General features: G+C 54.8%; 6 protein-coding genes across 6 annotated transcripts; 4 read left to right on the forward strand and 2 right to left on the reverse strand.

Moving 5' to 3' along the window:
- Nucleotides 1–128: 128 nt before the first annotated feature.
- Nucleotides 129–2922, forward strand: PHACADRAFT_26619 (uncharacterized protein; the record flags this gene model as incomplete). Its single annotated transcript, XM_007392660.1, has 8 exons — nucleotides 129–294; nucleotides 344–653; nucleotides 704–860; nucleotides 901–1046; nucleotides 1101–1272; nucleotides 1325–1677; nucleotides 1728–2280; nucleotides 2335–2922. The coding sequence occupies 8 exons, from the start codon at nucleotides 129–131 to the stop codon at nucleotides 2920–2922; spliced, it is 2445 nt and encodes an 814-aa protein (XP_007392722.1).
- PHACADRAFT_171311 (uncharacterized protein) lies at nucleotides 2912–4287 on the reverse strand. The gene is made up of 3 exons (XM_007393342.1): nucleotides 3825–4287; nucleotides 3602–3763; nucleotides 2912–3541 (listed from the first exon to the last, which is right to left on the reverse strand). Exons 1-3 carry the CDS (start codon nucleotides 4262–4264, stop codon nucleotides 3313–3315), a joined length of 831 nt encoding a protein of 276 aa, XP_007393404.1. The 5' UTR covers nucleotides 4265–4287; the 3' UTR covers nucleotides 2912–3312.
- A 1074-nt stretch (nucleotides 4288–5361) lies between these two features.
- On the forward strand, nucleotides 5362–6504 carry PHACADRAFT_206919 (uncharacterized protein). Its single transcript, XM_007393343.1, has 6 exons — nucleotides 5362–5696; nucleotides 5754–5770; nucleotides 5829–5889; nucleotides 5943–6000; nucleotides 6056–6107; nucleotides 6162–6504. The coding sequence occupies exons 1-6, from the start codon at nucleotides 5469–5471 to the stop codon at nucleotides 6292–6294; spliced, it is 549 nt and encodes a 182-aa protein (XP_007393405.1). The 5' UTR covers nucleotides 5362–5468; the 3' UTR covers nucleotides 6295–6504.
- Nucleotides 6505–6542: 38 nt separating this feature from the next.
- PHACADRAFT_139706 (uncharacterized protein) lies at nucleotides 6543–7349 on the forward strand (the record flags this gene model as incomplete). The annotated part of the gene is made up of 4 exons (XM_007393344.1): nucleotides 6543–6695; nucleotides 6759–6837; nucleotides 6892–6930; nucleotides 6991–7349. 4 exons carry the CDS (start codon nucleotides 6543–6545, stop codon nucleotides 7266–7268), a joined length of 549 nt encoding a protein of 182 aa, XP_007393406.1. The 3' UTR covers nucleotides 7269–7349.
- Nucleotides 7350–7351: 2 nt separating this feature from the next.
- On the reverse strand, nucleotides 7352–11680 carry PHACADRAFT_206921 (uncharacterized protein). The gene is made up of 4 exons (XM_007393345.1): nucleotides 11243–11680; nucleotides 11106–11179; nucleotides 10903–11054; nucleotides 7352–10834 (listed from the first exon to the last, which is right to left on the reverse strand). Exons 1-4 carry the CDS (start codon nucleotides 11274–11276, stop codon nucleotides 7549–7551), a joined length of 3546 nt encoding a protein of 1181 aa, XP_007393407.1. The 5' UTR covers nucleotides 11277–11680; the 3' UTR covers nucleotides 7352–7548.
- A 1254-nt stretch (nucleotides 11681–12934) lies between these two features.
- PHACADRAFT_252082 (uncharacterized protein) lies at nucleotides 12935–14936 on the forward strand. Its single transcript, XM_007393346.1, has 8 exons — nucleotides 12935–13155; nucleotides 13211–13225; nucleotides 13285–13356; nucleotides 13405–13569; nucleotides 13624–13942; nucleotides 13998–14257; nucleotides 14316–14606; nucleotides 14661–14936. The coding sequence occupies exons 1-8, from the start codon at nucleotides 12944–12946 to the stop codon at nucleotides 14869–14871; spliced, it is 1545 nt and encodes a 514-aa protein (XP_007393408.1). The 5' UTR covers nucleotides 12935–12943; the 3' UTR covers nucleotides 14872–14936.
- Nucleotides 14937–17542: the final 2606 nt, after the last annotated feature.

Here is a 17542-nt window from a genome sequence, read left to right on the forward strand (position 1 = left end):
ATGACAGACACTCTACGCTCCGCAGGACTCCACACGGAAGACGGCACAATGGCCCACGGTATAAATACGGTTCGTTATGCAGCATTTCTCAACACCCATCTCTTACACCATTTCTCACTGCGCGCAGCATGGGCGGACAGAAACTCTTCGAAGCCAACCCGCCTCCGGATCCCTCGCAGCTTCCGGACGCACTCCTCGATTTCAGAGTCCAGCTAAACACCAAGAACGTTCTCTCGGAGGACGAACTGCGCAACATTCGTGCGTTCCGCGATGCCGCAGACTACATCGCAGCCGGTGGGTCACCCAGCACACATCTCCAGGGCCTGCCCTGACAGCTTTCTAGCTATGATTTTCCTCAAAGAGAATACTCTCATCGAGCGCGAGATACGCGCAGATGACATCAAAGCCCGCCTCCTTGGACACTGGGGAACCTGTCCAGGTCTCACCCTCGTCTACGCCCACGCGAACCGTCTCATCCGCCAGACCAAGCAGGACATGCTCTACATCGTCGGTCCAGGACACGGTGCCCCCGCTTTGCTCGCGTCCCTCTGGCTCGAGGGTTCCCTCGGCACCTTTTGGCCTGACTACGCCAGGAACAAGGCTGGTCTCGCGAAGCTCATCTCTGGCTTCAGCTTTCCAGGAGGCTTCCCGAGGTGTGTATCGTGGAACGTCGTTATTTTCTAAACCTCATACGCCTCCGTAGCCACATCAACGCTGAAACTCCAGGGTCCATCCACGAAGGTGGCGAATTGGGCTACGCACTTGCCGTATCATTCGGTGCCGTAATGGATAAGCCTGACCTTATCGCCCTTTGCGTTGTCGGCGATGGCGAGGCAGAGACCGGTCCGACTGCGACGTTGGTAGATTTCCCGAGTTTGTTTCTTACTACGCCTCACAAAGACACGCAGCGCCTGGCATGGGTACAAGTACATTGACCCGGCAGAATCCGGCGCGGTACTCCCGATTGTACATGTCAACGGCTTCAAGATTTCCGAGCGGACGATCTACGGTTGTATGGACGACAAGGAGCTTACTGCTCTCTTCATGTATGTTCCTTCGTTGCATACGTGCCTTCATCCACACTGACGTAAATCTCGCAGCGGTTACGGATACCAACCTCGCATTGTGGAGGATCTCGAGAACATTGACCAGGACCTCGCTGCCTCCATGGAGTGGGCAATCAGTGAGATTCACAAGATACAAAAAGCTGCAAGGAGTGGCAATCCGATTGTCAAACCGCGCTGGCCAGTGCTCATCCTCCGCACACCTAAGGTGCGCTTGTTATGCTCTCTTGCTCCGTGCAGCAGCTGATGACATCACGCAGGGCTGGGGTGGACCAAAGAAGGTTCACGGAGAACTCGTCGAGGGTTCTTTCCATGCCCACCAAGTACCTTTGCCGGAGGCGAAGAAGGACGCGGGAGAGCGTGCTCAGCTTCAAGAGTGGCTGTCGTCATATAACCCCCACAAGCTCTTGCCCAACGGCGAGCCCAACGAGGAGATTCTGCAGATCATTCCTGAAGAAGACCATCTCAAGCTTGGGCAGAGGAAAGAGTCTTATGCTAGCTATGAACCATTGGACGTGCCGAACTGGCTCGAAAGTGGCGTTACAGTCCAAAAGGGAACGGAGGCGAGTTGCATGAAGACTATCGGAGAATATCTCCATGAAGTTGTCAAGAGGTATGCGTTGACATGTTAGCGTCACGCATTTTTGACTCACTCGTTCTCAGGAATCCGTCCACTTTCCGTATTTTTTCTCCAGATGAGCTCGTATCGAACAAGCTCGACGCCGTCCTCCGGGATAGCGGCCGAAACTTTCAATGGGATGTCGCATCGCGCGCACAAGGTGGCCGGGTTATCGAGATCTTGTCCGAGCACACCTGCCAGGGCATGCTCCAGGGTTACACACTTACCGGTCGTACCGGGCTTTTCCCATCGTACGAAGCTTTCCTCGGGATCGTGCACACCATGATGGTGCAGTACAGCAAGTTTGTCAAGATGGCACACGAGACGACGTGGCGCCAGCCATGTGGTTCCCTCAACTACGTCGAGACCTCGACCTGGACTCGGCAAGAACACAACGGTTTCTCGCATCAGAACCCATCGTTCATAGGCGCTGTACTTAACCTCAAGCCCGCTCTCGCACGTGTCTACTTCCCGCCCGATGCCAATTGCTTCTTGAGCACGGTTGCGCATTGCTTGCGCGCGAAAGATTACATCAACCTCATGGTCGGCAGCAAGCAACCTACGCCTGTCTGGCTGAGCCCCGAGGAGGCTGATAAGGTGTGTCGTCTTCTTGACCTGTTGGGAACATGACGCTCATCACTGTATCTGCAGCACTGCATTGCTGGTGCTTCCATCTGGAAGTTCGCTTCTGTCGACGAAGGTGTTACCCCTGACGTTGTGATTGTCGGCATCGGTGTGGAGGTCACTTTTGAAGTCATCGCTGCGGTTGTGTTGCTGCGCAAGCTTGTGCCTGAGCTGCGCGTGCGTGTAGTGAACGTAACGGACCTGATGATTCTCGGTCCCGCCAGATCGCACCCGCATTCGCTGAACGACGTAGACTGGGACAACCTCCTCACGAAGGATCGCCCGATCCACTTCAACTACCACGGCTACCCACAAGAGCTGCGCGGCCTCATCTTCGGCCGACCGAACCTCGGTGACCGCGTCTCCATTGAGGGTTACCGTGAGGAGGGTACCACGACGAGCGCGCTCGACATGATGCTTCAGAACCACACGAGTCGGTATCACGTCGCGGAGGCGGCTGTCCGGGGCGCGTCGCGCTTCAACGAGCGGATCCAGGTGCGCAGCCACGAGCTCATCAGCGAACTCAGGCACCTGGCCGAGAAGGACAAAGAGTACATCTACCAGACCGGTGCCGGTGAGCTTCACACTCCTCAACCCGTCGTATGCGACAACTGACCAATTCTCGATAGACCCCGAGGGCACCTTTGACGTCCCTAAGTTCAACTGAACCATCTGATCTTCGTTGTATCTGGCTCCTGAGATACGGGAGCGCCCAACGGAAGAAAATTGTATCACTATACTGGCCACGATTCCTCGCTGGCTTCTCGATTCGTCTTATGTAGCACCCACTCGTTTGCGCCTTGTAGAATAGGCTCTCCTACCATTTGAACGGGCATTAGCAACTGTTGTACTTGTTTATCCAAATATCATATCGTGTGCGATTCATATACATGCGTGGAACGTCATTCGTACGTATACAATGAGTATGACTACTGGTGGCGCTTGTGACCTTTCATTGTACCTCCTGTTGTCCTGTATCTGCATGTAGAAACTGCTAGCCCGTAGCTACAGTTCCAAAAAGTTTGCTACTTGTTTCATATACAGCTCGCGCTCCTCCCAGAACGGGGTATGGCTAGATTTCGCGAAGGTGATCCACTTTGCCTTCGGGATCTTCTGGAAGAATGGTGCGATGACGAAGTCCTGCGCAATGTCCTTAGCTCCATTCATCACGAGTGTCGGCACCTCTATGTTGTGCAATCGGTCGATGATCGACCAATTTATGATCTTGGGGAACCTAGCAGCACCTTGTGTGTCAGACGCTCACGAATAAGGGGGAAGGACAGAGGGGGCGTACATAACCGAGGTGACCGTCGGGTCTCCCTTTTCACCAAACACCATCTCGAGCATATACAAGTACTCCTTCGGTGGGGGCACCACGGTGCACCCGTAGGTCCTGTGGAACACGAGGAGCGCGGCGTGGTACGCCTTGGGGTCCGCCATGCCCGCCATGAGCGGCCTGGATATCCTGCGGGAATTCCGCCATGAGCTTCATGTTGCTCTCCATCCAGAGTGAGAACGCGGCGAGCGCATCCGTGAGCACGAGGTGTCGCAGGCCGCGCGGCCGGCGTTGCACGGCGAACTCGGTCCCGACAATCCCGCCCCAGCTGTGCCCTCCGAGGTCGAAGTCGCCGTCGATGCCCAGGTGCGCGAGCACGTTCTCGAGCTCGTCGATGAAGAGTTCGATGGACCAGAAGTCGGCGGGCTTGTCACGCAGGTGCGTCGAGAGCCCGTTGCCGATCTGATCGTACAGCACTACGGGGGTGTCCGCCATCACGGCGAGGTCGCTGAAGGGCAGGAGGTAGTCGTGCACGAGCCCTGGACCACCGTGCATCATGACTAGGGGTCGACGTTTGCTGTTCTCCAGAGACCCGAAGAGCTTGTAGAAGGTTTGATAGGTCTCGCCATCGCGGGTGAACGGAATCGTGCCGGTTTTAACAGGGGCTGCGGGGTTGGCCATGGTGCAGGTCAGCGAGTCTGAGAGGGAGCGCGTCAGCCCACGCCATTCCTGCACAGCGATATCGCGTACTGGAGGAATGCGAGGGAATACGTATGGCGGTTCTGCAACAGGACACTGTCCCTATATAACATGTCTGAGTTGAAACGCCTCGGCTTCGGCGTCGATCGCGCCCATACGGGAATGTGGAAGATGCGAGAGATCAGACCACAGCATCTGAAGGGTCTGATATTGCGCTCATTTTGACCATCCGAGGGATGCTCTGCTTAGCAGGCAGGTGTTTGGGGTGTACAAATCGCAAAACACGCAGACTTACGAGCGCTGCTCGGTGGGAGTAGTCTAGTTCGTGATTTGTAGGATAAAGGCCCTCGTAGATAGTAATAGTAGAAGAAGACGCGTTATTGGCTTCGAACGTGGTTTGAGCACATGCACACTGACCGTCTCTGACCGTTCCGTGGCAGTACTTGGATTCTTGTTCGACGCTGATGGGCACACCAGCTCTCAGGCTTTAAGCTTCAAGCATGATGCAAACAACGACACTTGCGGTCATGCGGCTGAATGAGCGATAATTTATACATATCTGCAAGGGGGGGGGGGGGGGTCGGTGTTGTGGCGGGTGCGCATTTACTTGAATACCCGGGGCTGGCACTGGGAGCTACGGGTCAGTAAGCGGTACGCACATCGGAACTGAACGCTCACATGCGGCATCGGCAGCAAGTCAGTGGCAGAGGAGCAGTTTCTGGCTAGCGCATGCACATCTCGCGTTTCCACTACGCAATCACGGTAGGATGACCTGGCAACGTACCGGTTGAGGACTAGATATTGGTATCTCTGATGCCAGCCCAGGGCCGCATTTACCGCTGAGTACTGAGATACGAATATTTAGCAGACGGGGTATATACTTTGACTTGCCACGGTTCTCTGAGCTGCCGTGCCATCTCGGCGCGTCGAGCTCATCGCGGCGCACGTTGGGCAGACTCGTCGCAATTTCTCACAAACCGATATTGAAGCGCACGACGCGTGACATCACATCCCAACGCGGTCACTTGACAGGGTGGCCTGTAGACGCCCATGATTCAGGCCTAGCCGCGACATAACCCGCGCGTATCAAGCTTTAGTGGGACAATATATAGAAGCGTCATGATATATACCCGTCCGCCCACCTATCTCTCCTTCCCCACTACATCAGTACTCCTCACCCACAAATATGCCACCCAAGCGCAAATCCAACGTCCTCGAGCCCAGCGTTGACCTTACCGCAGACGAGTCTCAGCAAGAGGCCGCCACCCAAGCGCGGCCTGCAATGAAGAAAGCGCGTACTTCTGATGTTGCTGAAAGCTCGTCGACTGGCGCGAAGAAGGGTAAAGGCAAGGCCAAAGTTGAAGACAATGCGCCTAACAACTGGTGGGAGGTGAAGCTGCCAGGAGAAGACGAGGTGAGATGGCGACGCTGATTCTACCGCTCATTTGCTTATTCATGATGAGCTCCACAGAGAGGCGTGCTTGTCTTGTACGCGTCATTATAAAAGCCTTGTGTTGAGGATATCTAACCCATTTGCGGTACACAGTGACGACTGCAATGAAATTCGATGCAAGATCCGTCTCTTGCAGAAGGAGCCCGGCTTCAAGGTCAGTCCAGTTCGGTATTGGCCAGCTTTGCCGCTGCTAACACGATTGTCTAGGTTACACACTGGCTCCAGGCGATTGGTAACATCAACAACAACTCCTATCAGCGTTTCAGTACGCTCCGTTCTTTCTGCTCGGCAACTATGTAAGATCGACGTTATTCCCGCAGTGAAAGCGACTGGTCCCACCGGCGGTGCATCGAATGGCACGTACTATTCCGCGTATGTCTTGCTTGTCTTGGATTCTCAAACGGAAGACTGAGCATCACCACATAGATATGTCTACTTTGAGAAGGTACGCATCGCGACGGGCAAGAAGAAGACTGCCAAGCGCACCCGCAATGAAGCTGAATACAAGGCTGGCATGCCCTTGGAGGATCGCAAAACTGTCTGGATCATGGGACGGTAAAATACTCGGTTGTCTTGCCACCGCTGTGTTTTGCTCTCTCTCGAAGTCTCGCCTGCTTCAAACTGCTTCGTTTGACTGAAGAGCTTGACTGCTATTGTGGCTCTGGCCGGTATCTTAAACCCTATGCTACATTTTGGAAGCATACTGTAAATTCTATACTTTACTCTGTACATACATGGATTCAGTGTCAATGAATATCAATCTCACATCTCGGCCCTGCGAGAGTCGGGCGCTTGGTCAAGTCCTCTATGCTCGCCTCTGCTTTTAGTCTCTTCACCCGCGGTCTCCGCAAGAACGATGGCAGCAAACGGCTACATGACGAAAGCGACACCGGGTATCGCATTCCAGGATGTGTTTTCTGCGACATCTCGCGAGAGAAGGGCTTTGACGTAGTCTGGGAGGTACGCCCGTCTGCCTTTCGTATTGTGTGTCAGACGAGGCTGAGAGTGTACCTGCGCGTATAGGACGAGACTTTTATAGTATTCAATGATCACAGTCCAGCGGCAAAGCATCACTTACTCGTCATCCCGAAGAGACATGTCGGTCAGTCACTAACATACGCGCATACGATGAGATGCTGAGATCGCGTCATGGAAGAGAGCGTGAAGACTCTCAAACCGTCGGACGCTCCCATGAGTGCGTCTTGTCCCTATCTTTCCTAGCACACGCGAAAATCCTGACAGCTCGAGTTCTCAGTACAACGTATGTCCGAGATCGGCCACAGCCTCCTCGGCGAACTCTCTGTGCCCGCTGCCTCGCGCATGATGGGCTTCCACATCCCCCCGTTCAACTCCGTTGACCACCTGCACCTACACGTCCAAGGCCTGCCGTATAAGAGTGTCTGGAGGAAAGCGAAGTACCCGTATGTCAAAAGAAGTCAGGGTGTGCAGAAAGGGTGGACGTGGTTCGCAGAGGTAGGCCAGGTGCAGAGTATTTTAGAAGGAGGTGGAGAGGTGCGAGTCGCGCCTTGTTAGAGACTTACGTGCATATTGGTATGGTGAGCCGTACCCATGTAGCTGCTTGTGCATAGGACACCAATTCGGATGAGTAGTGCACTGCTTACGCACGATATTTTAGGATTTCAAGTATCGTATATAGAACATTCAACACAATAATATAACTGGGAGATACTGTGTGACATAGAAGAAGTAGAAGATGCATGCTACAAGGGTATCTGCATAACGAAGCATATGGGGTATCGCATACGCGCAAAGTTCGGGAGGGGGGATGTACTGTCTCACAGAGTAGTACTCATTAGGCCTTTCCCCGAGCACTCGTAGCAAGAAGTGCATCTATTTTCTCACTCTCAGCCTTCTTCTCCTGCGCCTTCTTGCGTTTCCTCAGCTTTTTCTTGTATTTATCTTTCTCGGGTTTCGGCAACGCGGCAACCTCCGCGTCGGTCAGTTCGATAAACACACCCTCGAGGTCGATGTCTTCTCTACCACCTGGGGTCTCTGGTTCGCTCATAGGAGTGGTGGGAGAAGCGACGTTCTCAACGAGCTCGGAGAAGAAATGCTTCCCTCTGTCGAGCCAGCTGAAGCTCTTTGTCTCTTCCTTGGGTGGCTCGCGCAAGGTCGGCGTTCGCGAGGTGGCGGGCGAGTCTTGCCGGCGCGGAGAAAGCGTGATGCGCAGCCTGTCTGCCACGTCCGGCCTCGGCATCGCCTGTGTCGGTTGTGGCTGAGCGATAATTCCCTTCTCGAGATCCACATCCAGTGAGCTACGCGCCGAGGCAAACTCGTCGATACTGATATCCTCCCAGCCGCGCGGCGAACCGTGGCGCTGTGTGTCCCGCATAGGACGCGTGGGGGCACCGGGGTGCGCGGTAGGGGGGCTGACCTCGTGTCTTTCGACCATCGAGAACCCATCCACTTCGCCTTCAGGCGGGCGATTCCCAGGAGTCGCGGAGCCCACTGGCAGGTCCGTCGCAGGCTGTGCATGCGTCGTAGCCTGGTCGCCCGTCGCGCCGCCGGTGTCGCCATCGGCATCTAACGACTGTCCCTTCCCCTCGTCCTCGGGCGCGTCAGATGATAATGGCACCCACGCATTTTCACCAAAGACATTCTCGTCGATCGAGTCTTTAGTCGAGACTACAGGCTCGGTGGGATGCAGATCTCTCCCAACGTCGAAATCCCCTCGCGCAACGCTCTGCTCAGCGTTCTCCTTCGGGCCCTGGTGCTCGCGGGAGCCCTCGCTCTCCTCATGGTGAGATTGGGAGGACTCGTCCTGGTGTTCGTTCGCACCGGAAGCGCCATTCACCTCCTCGCCGCGTGCACCCGCGTCTTCCGCCGAAGACGCGGTAGAGGCGTTCTTGGCGTCCACAGAACCTTGGCCGACTGGTGGAGTCGGCTCTTCATGACCGTCGGTCCCTGAGCCTGTCGACTGCGGGATCGACTCCTCAGGCTTTTCGTGTTCGTCAAATGACGGTTGGTCCACCTCCTCGTGATCACCGGTCTTGTCTTCCTGAGACAAAGCGCCTGCTCCTTCATCGGCTGGCGCCGAGACGGGCTGAGGTGTGTCGGTCTTGCCCTCGGTAGACTCTGCCGGCGGTTCGTTTGTTGCTCCCGCGGATTCGGGAGCCTTGTCCTGCTGCGATGGTGGCGGAGGCAAGGGCTTCTGTGTCCCTGCTGCGGTGCGAACGTCGGAGTGGGCATTTGGGGTTAAGGAAGGGTCCGACGCCGTGGCGGACTGTTCGGACGCGACATCTGGAGTAACAAGTGACTGATCGTGAGCAGTAGCAGCGGAGATTGTGAGCTTCTTCTTGTCCTTAGTGTTTTCCGAACTTGCTCCCTTCACGCCGCCGGACGAGACCGAGCCCCCTTTGCTCTCTTTCTGTGACATGAGGCCGGCAGCGCGCTTGTCATCAGGTATGACCGACGGCTTGTTGGTGTAATCCTGAGACTGTGTACGCTTGGCCTTCTGGGCGGGAGGCTGTGCGTTAGGCACGGAACGGAGCTCGATATCCGCAGGGCTTGAGAACGTTCGAACAGGAGCCGGAGCACGCAATCCAGCGGGTCGGCCCCTGCCCCACGCGTTGGGCTTGGGCGTAGAGCCACCAGAGGCAGCTTGCACCGCAGGCTTGGCCTCGGAAATGGCGGGCAATGGCGAGGGCGATTGGCCCGACGCCCAGCTGCTGTCGCGTCTCCCGCCTACAGTGCCGGACGCGAATCCCGCGAGGCGATATTTCCGGGTGTCGGGCTCCATCACGCCCGCCCTCAGCTCAGACTGCATGCCAGGCGTGATAGGCGACGGCTGAGCCAGGGGGAGGGACGATTCGCGGAGTAGGGACGGTGCGTTGAGTGAGTTCTGGACACCGTCCGAGGTCGACAACTCCGCGTTTTCAGGCTCTTCAGCAGAAGCCTGTCGCGCGTTGCTTGACCCCTGCTCTGGGGTTCCGACTACGTCCTGGCCCTTGCCCTCCGCGCCTTTGGCTGCTTGTTCGGCTCTTCCACTTTCCACTTCCGACACCTTCTGAACAGTGTCATTAGTGAATGTCTGGTCCTTCGATGCATTACTACTCCCGTCCTGAGACTGGGAGGTAGGCTCGCTTGACGACAGTGGGTGAGAAACGACTAGGTCTTCAGAGCCTTTCGAACCATGCTCCTGGAGTTTATCCTCGGGACTTTCAGCGTCAGGCTCACTCGTATTCGTCTCGTGAGCGGTGACCGCAGTCATGGCGCCTTCGAGCAATGTGAGTTCAGCTGGTCCGTCGGACTGGACCTCGGGTTCTGCCTGCACACAGGCTTCCGCAAAAGACCTCGTCTGAATCGCAGTTGACGTATACACAACTCGCACTTCCTCCTCAGGTGCCGCTTGCACAGCCTCTTCCATGTAGATCTTCCGGACGATGGGAGGCTCGCGAGGAGGGAGATACGTGGAAAGGCGAACGCCCGGAGGGCAGCTGTCTGGGCGAGAAGGAATGCTGGAAAGAGAGTTGAGACGAAGCTTCGGACGCTCTTGGGGCACCACGGGCGCCTCTACTGGGGTCTCAACGTCCCGCCGTTCTTCTGTCGCGCTCGGCGGCGCATCCTGGCGGCTGGGGAGATCACCCCGAGTCGGGGTTAGGTCAGGGTGATCTCCTCCGCCGACAGCATCGACGTCAGTCTCCGCAACCTCCTCCACTTCCGCCGAGGCAAACTCTGCAGCTCTGTGAAGATCGGGCACGTCGAGAGCAGAGAGCTCGTACGTGGCTTCTGGCGATACGGTGAGGAGGGGCTGAAACAGCTGGGGCGCGGTCGAAGGGGAGCCGAAGTGCAGGAAGTTGTGGACGCCATCGAAGCCGATGTAGTGTTGTGCAGGGTCTTCTTCTTCATCAGACCAGTCCCAGGGTGGCGGTGTAGCTGGAGACGGTGGATGCTCCTCCACGGGATCCGGAGATCTCGTCAGCGAAGGCACGGGAAGTTCAGTAAGGCGCGCTAGTGACTGCGCAATATCTTGCACTCGAGGTAGACGAGATGTTGGCGAGACTGGCACACCTGCTCTCTCACGGAAATCGTGTGCAGTTGATCTTAAATCCTCCGCCAGCTGTTCATCTTCCACCACTCTATAACACGCGAAAAAAGGTCGCTTTAAAACACAAAACCGGCGTAACGGTGAACGTTCACGACTTACCTTGAGAGGAGGTCTTCTGGTATGTCACACAGCGTATGTCCATCAATCTTGTTATCCAGGACAATCTGCGCCAGTAACGGAGACGTTGCAGGAGGGCCGTGTTTGGCATAATATTTGGCCACTCGCTTGGGATCCCAATTGCGTGGGTTTGTCTGCTATCCATGTCAGACATGCTCAAATCTCATCCCATCTCAAGTATATACCTGCGTTCTCGAAGTGGGAGCCTTGGGTTTGCGATCGGCTTGTCGCCCGGGATTAGAGAATGGAAACACCGACCCTAGAAGGTGGCGCGAGTGAGACTATGGTCGTGTGACCAGTCAAGTCCCATGTCAAAACTCACCTGAAGGGTGGCGGGGAGAGATGGCTTGAGGCATAGTGAAAGCCAGTAGCCTGCCGACGAACACTACACGGGGTAAAGGGGCAGATTGTGGCGCACTTGCTTGCGAATGCTTGTGGCGATATTGCAGAGGAGAACCCTGGAAGGCGGTGGATTGAGAGTCGCAGGAGGGCCCGAGGGATGTTGAAGCAGGAGACGAAGAAGATAGGTTAGAGACGGTCTCGTAGCGCAGTACGATGAGAGTAGTGGTCTAACGTGTTATTGTCCCTAGGCGCCCACGATAGATGGAACCTTGTCTGTTTTGGGCTGAGGAGCGCGTAGTGCAGCGGCTTGCCAGGGCGTTCGCTATAAGATATGGGACTTACAGACGTTAAGTACTGAGTACTGAGGCCTGATGCCTGGGGACGTAGGCTGCGAGAGGAGGCAGTAGAGAAGAATGAGCCGGGGGGATGCGTCACTCGAACCCTTATGAACGGATGCAGGTCTAGGGCCAGCCACGCTATGACCACGAGTTCATAGTTAGCAGGAACTTAGAAGGAGCGCTGAGAACGGCAGCAAGGCATCAAGTCACCTGGAGACAAGGTATGGGAAGCACGACAGCCTAATGCAGCATGCAATGCCGCCGTGCTGTAGAACTCAAAGTTTGCGAGGACCGAAAAAAGAGAGCAGCGAGGGGAAATTGCTCACCTGAGTTCGATAAATGAGCTTCATTTGCCGTGGCAAGACATGAGGCCCGGGATAGGTTGAAAGTTGGAATCGAGGATCCCGGAGAAAGCTCGAAGTGGGTTGATGTACTGCCGAGGGGGTGAGTGTCAGCGGGACACGTCCCGGTTCCTGGAGTACCACGCTCTCGGCCCCATAGTCGACGACGCAGCAAATCCCGATTACTGTATGACTAGTCTTAAAGGATCACAAACGTGAGATCAATTGACTGTTCCGTGCGTCGAGGGTTAATTTTCAAGAGGAAACGCGAGCCCGGGCCTGTACGGCCGTAACTATTATTTGTCCTTGTTAGGATCTAAAGGCACTGGTCTACCGAATTGGGATATGTTCTGGGTTGCTTTGAGGCCCTGAACTGCGCACGGATTCCCTGCCTAGACCAGGACAAGAATGGTTACTCGTAGCGCGAAAGTATCGATACCTTTTTCTCTTGCACAAGCCACCTGTATAGATGCCGATTTGACTGTAGCTGCTTTCATTGCACCTTTTTTTTCCTTCATGTTTAGGGCGTTTTATCAAGGCTGCAAGGACAGCCACGAGAGATACGGCGGCCGCCTTAGAGCGTCTAAGCTATTTCAGCCACGCGAACAGGGCGAAAGAACCGGGTGGTCGACTGATCTCATGAACGCCACGGTCAAATGTCCACCGGAAGGGCTGATAAGGCCGTGACATCAACGCACACCATTCGCTAAAAGGCGCATTTTGCGGCAGAAAAAATGAATGTTTCCGGATCTCAGAGCCAAGTGTGGTGGTCAACAGACCCCAGGAAAATTGACAAGTAATGCGGAGCTGCGAGACATGCTTGATCCGCGCTTGAGCGCTTGAGCGCTGAGCGGCGAGATAAGGGGAGCAACTCATGGCATCAACCAGTCTCCGACGCGTTAGGAATGTTGATTCGACTCACCCGATAAAAATTTTGCCATAAATTGAGCCCAATGGCTACAGTTTACTCACGCCATCCGCCCCTCTACTCCCGTCGCTGCCATGTCTGAAAGCTACGACGACGACAAGGAGAAGGGCTTCGTCCACGATGTCGTTGCCGACGCTGTTCCCGGCGACCCGATCATCGCCAACCGCCTCGCGCGGTACGGCAAGCTTGGGCCTATCATGCAGAAACTCTTCGCTAGTGGTGTTGAGGCGAGAGGTGTCGAGAGGGTCCCGGAAAGCGAGAGGGAGAGCAAGAACGTGTGGAACAAGTACGTGTCAATTATTGACAGTGCGTTCGCATTGTCGCTAAACCGTGCTGGTTAGCCTCTTGATGTGGTGGTGAGTTCATATGTCGCGTGACTTGTCTTGAGTCATCGTTGTTGATATGGAGGCGATAGGTCAGTCAATTGTGTGTTGACGACCATTCCAATCGGAGTCTTGGCCCAGGAATTCTACACCCTCACCCTCCCGTATGTACCCACCGCCCGTGCTGCGTTCTTGTTCTGATCAACACCTAGGCATGCTGTTGCGGTGATCCTCTGCTTTGGCGCTCTTGGTGCCGTGTGCACGTCGTTTATCGCCATACTGGGTCCCAAGACCGGCCTCCGAACGATGATCATTACTCGGTATAGCTCAGGCTACGTCGGCGGCTCCATCTACTCCGTCTTGAATATCTTGACGCAGTAAGCGCCAATAAAGTAATGCTTACGGCGCGACGTACTGAAGCATTCTCCTAGGCTTGGCTTCTCGGTCACGGCAGTAATTCTCGGTGGTCAGACACTGGCGTCGATTAACCCAGGAACCCTTCCCCTTGTAGTCGGCATCATCATCGTTGGCATCTGCAGTCTGATCCCCTGCTTTGTTGGCTACAACCTCGTGCACATTTACGAGCGGTACGCTTGGATAGTTGTGTCCATCGTCATGCTCTTCCTGTGGGGTCTTGGTGGGCACGCCGGTTTCGACATCAGTGCTCAGAAGGCGAACGAGGACACCGGCAGAAATTTGTCTGCGGACATTCTCAGCTTTGGAGGAATTGTCTTTGGATCTGTCACCGGCGTAAGTCTACAGTTCCGTGTTTATCGTCACCTGAGTTTGACATGATGCATTCCAGTGGGCACCAGTTGCAGCTGATTACAACTGCAGGCTGCCGGCCAATACATCCAGTGTCCGCGTTTTCATCCTCACGTTCTTAGGGTTGTTCATTCCGATCACATTCGTTGAGATCCTCGGTGCTGCCTTGATGACAATTACTGAGCCGGCATACGTCGACGCGTTTACGAATAGTGGCACTGGTGGTCTGCTGAGCCAGGTACTCTCCCCATGGAAAGGCGGAGGCAAGTTTATCCTTGTCCTGCTCGCGATGTCGGTCGTGTACGTGTTCTGTTCAAGTAACACCACCTTCGTTGTGCTGATAGGCGTCCTTGCGTAGTGCAAACAACATCCCAAACACTTATTCCGCCGGCCTGTCGATGCAGGCCCTTGGCCGCCCTTTTGCCATCGTCCCACGCTTCTTCTGGGTGTTCCTTGCCTTTGTCATATACACCGTCGCCGGCGTCGCTGGTCGCGAACACTTCTCCGAGATCTTGTCCAACTTCTTGAGTATCCTCAGTTACTGGACAGCGTTCTTCATAGTCATCGTTGCCGAGGAGCATTTCATCTTCCGTCGTCCCAACGGGCCGCTCGGAGGGTACAACCTCGACGATTGGGACACACCGAGTCGGTAAGTGTCACCTGCAACACTCCAACGCTGCTCGTGTGCTCACAGTATATCCAGCCTCCCCGTTGGTGTAGCCGGTATTGTCGCGGGCTGTTGTGGTGTTGCTGGCGCCGTCGTCGGCATGACCGAAGTCTGGTACACAGGACCGATAGGCAAAGCTGCCGGCGGTTTGTTTGGTGCCGACCTCGGCTTCGAGCTTGCTGCTGGCTTCGCGGCCGTTGTATACGCACCATTACGCTGGCTTGAAATCAGACTCATGGGACGATAGCAGGGCTTTCTTTTTCGGATAACAAGGGACGGCTTCGCTCCGCTACACAATTAATGTTTTCTCGGAAGTTGTTTTCGTGGCGGCTGATCTCGTAGCGGCTGCTTTTGAGGCTGGTGTGTTCGTGGCTGGTGCTCACTTGGCTGCAATTTTCTTCCCATAACATCCTTTATTTTCGTCTCTGTCCTGCAGGCAACTGACTTTGCATGCCACCATGGCTCTTAGCAGGGCATTGACATGTCGGGAGAGGCTGGAGCACAGTTTGGTCCAGCCGAGTCTGCGTGCAAATTCAGATGAGGTAGACGGGTAGGTGGTGGAGTACGTCTAAGGCTGGATGCCGTATTGATATTTTGGAAGGCAAATTGGAAGGCAAAACTTTGGTTCAGTAACAGATGATCGATGACCGCTAAGTCGCTCATGGCAATGCAAAAGCTCGTGCGGCCGTCACCGTCCTGTCCCGAGAATTCCGGCCTGGTTTGTCCAGATCGTGTGCAGCTCTCGTTCGGCCTTTTTCTCGGTTTCAGCCGGCCTGAGCTCGCAATGAGAACTCATTTCCGCCCCAGACTCCAGTGCATTAATCCCGAACCTCGGAAAACGGCAGCGAGCGCGTTCACCCCTCCCGAATTGTGTAAGCCCATATCTGCGGTCTAACTTCTGGCTTTCGACAAATTCTCAGAGCAGGGCGAGAATTTGAAGGAGTTCCCGCGTCGCCGGCTGACGATGGTAAGGTCTGGCCATAGCTATTCTCGCGGTACTCCCTCAGCACCATGCTGTCCACCCACACCACAGCTCGCAGCTTTAACAATGTTGGATCATAGCGCCTAATAACCTGCATCGTTCACTGCTGGCATCTTCTTGCGTCCATTCATTCGGTTTGGGGAGACTATCAACACCGTACAACTTTGTAAGTAATAAAGCACGTTGCCTACACGGTGCTTGATATCAATATTAACACTGTTCAGGACAGGCCCTACAGCGCGAAACATCCCCTTGAATATCATTGCATATCGCCTTCAAGCGATCGAGGAACTACTGAAACTCGTCCCTTCCACTGTTCATGCATGTTTCGACTGTAGATCGGATTAAGGCCAGTTTCATAGGCTACGGCTCGGTGCGTGTCCGCATGGCTTTCTTCCTCTTTTTCTAGGACCCCTGATAATTGGGTCAGATGCCTGTTCGGGCCCTCCAAAATTTTGCCAAAAACGTCTGGACAGGAGGGGCAATTTTGGGTCAAAACGTTCGGACAAAATCAGGCCTCGGGGCCTCCGGCCCCCAAAACGTCCGGACTACGGGCAGGCCCAGCGAATTTTCGCTCACCCCCAAGCTCGCCCGGCAGGCTTTCAAACCTGCATTTTCTCCTTTGTACATAGCGAAAAACCGTTTTGGATACTAGTAACAATGATACAGACAGTAATATATTGGTGCAACTACTGATTGGTGCCGTATATGGGAAATTGCCTTCGAGCAGGGCTGATACAGGGGGGAGGGGATCAGAGAGAAGGTGTGCATAGGCAACAGGTATGGCAAGAGCAGCTTGCCTGGCAGCAAGGACAATTGGCGGCGCATCATCAGCAGGATATTTTCTTCCTTTCCAGTCACTGCAGACTGGTCAATGGCTTGGATGGCGTCAGTCGTGCTGAGTGCGAGGGCGGCAATGTTAACCGACGCAAGTTTCACTCGCGCAATAAGCCAGCTATTAGTTGTAACAAAACGCAGCTTCTAACTTTGTAATCTCTCTTATTCCACAAGTTTACATCTCTGATCAAAGTAAGACAAGCAATATTGAAACACCTAAAACATGCTATTCGTCGATCTTATCTTAGCGTTGCCCTTTCAATTAGTCTCGGGCGGGCCGACATAGGACGATATCATGTGGTCGGTCGGCCAGGCGCCTGCCCCCGCTGACGTCCGGACAAAAATCAGGCCCGCTTTCGTCGAAGGTTCGACGTCCGTACCACTCACCCGGCCTCAGCGAGGGTTGGGGTCGAAACGTTCGGACAAAATCTGGCATAGAGTTCAAAATCTGGCCAAAAACGTCCGGATTCCGGATAGGCCTCTGGCCCAATTATCAGGGATCTTCTTTTTCTGTGTCGAGTTTTTAGTCCATGACGTGTTTTGGTCGATTAAGGGGTGCCTTCAGGCCCAGAATGACTCGAGTGCCTGAGGCCCTGAGCAAAAGGGTCCGCGCACATCGATCTGTCACGCAGGCACACAAACTGCTCTTCCTAAGAACGGATGCACGTCGTTCACGACGAGGGAGGCTGAAATTTGGCCGCTGTGGCGTACAGCGCACATGGTAGGCCACCACCGCTCTCCGTATTTTCTCTGATGATAGGCTCCTCGGAGGCTGGAATCCCGTTTTGGGAAGCTACAAAACTTTGAAAGGGTGGAGCAAATTTCGCCCCTTATATGCAAACGCAGTAATGAGTAATTCGCCCCTCAGCTGTACCCTTTTTCGATTTTCACCACGCTCGGCTTGTGAGGTCGCAACTTATAAAATGAAGTCATCGCAAGGCCTCCTGATTCCCCCAAGTATTGTTCTCCCAGTCTCTTCTGCTGAGCAGACTGTCGGCGTGCTTCCTGCGGTAGATATGGCTTTGTCTTCTTCCTTACTCCTTTTGGCTCTCGCCTGTGCCCTGTTCAACGTTTCGTCGCATGGCGAGGCTTCATGTTA

This window comes from Phanerochaete carnosa (genome assembly GCF_000300595.1).
Source record: "Phanerochaete carnosa HHB-10118-sp unplaced genomic scaffold PHACAscaffold_3, whole genome shotgun sequence".
NCBI classification, from domain to species: Eukaryota; Fungi; Basidiomycota; class Agaricomycetes; order Polyporales; family Phanerochaetaceae; genus Phanerochaete; species Phanerochaete carnosa.

Bases quoted from the DNA above. Each gene is read 5' to 3' on its own strand.
- PHACADRAFT_206919 (XM_007393343.1), top strand. From the start codon at position 5,469: ATGCCACCCAAGCGCAAATCCAACGTCCTCGAGCCCAGCGTTGACCTT. The intron at 5,890-5,942 runs GTCAGTCCAGTT...ACGATTGTCTAG, and splicing joins AGAAGGAGCCCGGCTTCAAG to GTTACACACTGGCTCCAGGC. The intron at 6,001-6,055 runs GTACGCTCCGTT...TTATTCCCGCAG, and splicing joins CAACTCCTATCAGCGTTTCA to TGAAAGCGACTGGTCCCACC.
- PHACADRAFT_252082 (XM_007393346.1), top strand. From the start codon at position 12,944: ATGTCTGAAAGCTACGACGACGACAAGGAGAAGGGCTTCGTCCACGAT. The intron at 13,943-13,997 runs GTAAGTCTACAG...GATGCATTCCAG, and splicing joins TCTTTGGATCTGTCACCGGC to TGGGCACCAGTTGCAGCTGA. The intron at 14,607-14,660 runs GTAAGTGTCACC...CAGTATATCCAG, and splicing joins GATTGGGACACACCGAGTCG to CCTCCCCGTTGGTGTAGCCG.
- PHACADRAFT_171311 (XM_007393342.1), bottom strand. From the start codon at position 4,264: ATGGCCAACCCCGCAGCCCCTGTTAAAACCGGCACGATTCCGTTCACC. The intron at 3,764-3,824 runs GTTCTCACTCTG...CAGGATATCCAG, and splicing joins CTCACGGATGCGCTCGCCGC to GCCGCTCATGGCGGGCATGG. The intron at 3,542-3,601 runs GTACGCCCCCTC...AGGTGCTGCTAG, and splicing joins CCGACGGTCACCTCGGTTAT to GTTCCCCAAGATCATAAATT.
- PHACADRAFT_206921 (XM_007393345.1), bottom strand. From the start codon at position 11,276: ATGCCTCAAGCCATCTCTCCCCGCCACCCTTCAG. The intron at 11,180-11,242 runs GTGAGTTTTGAC...GCCACCTTCTAG, and splicing joins CTCTCCCCGCCACCCTTCAG to GGTCGGTGTTTCCATTCTCT. The intron at 11,055-11,105 runs GTATATACTTGA...CATGGATAGCAG, and splicing joins CTCCCACTTCGAGAACGCAG to ACAAACCCACGCAATTGGGA.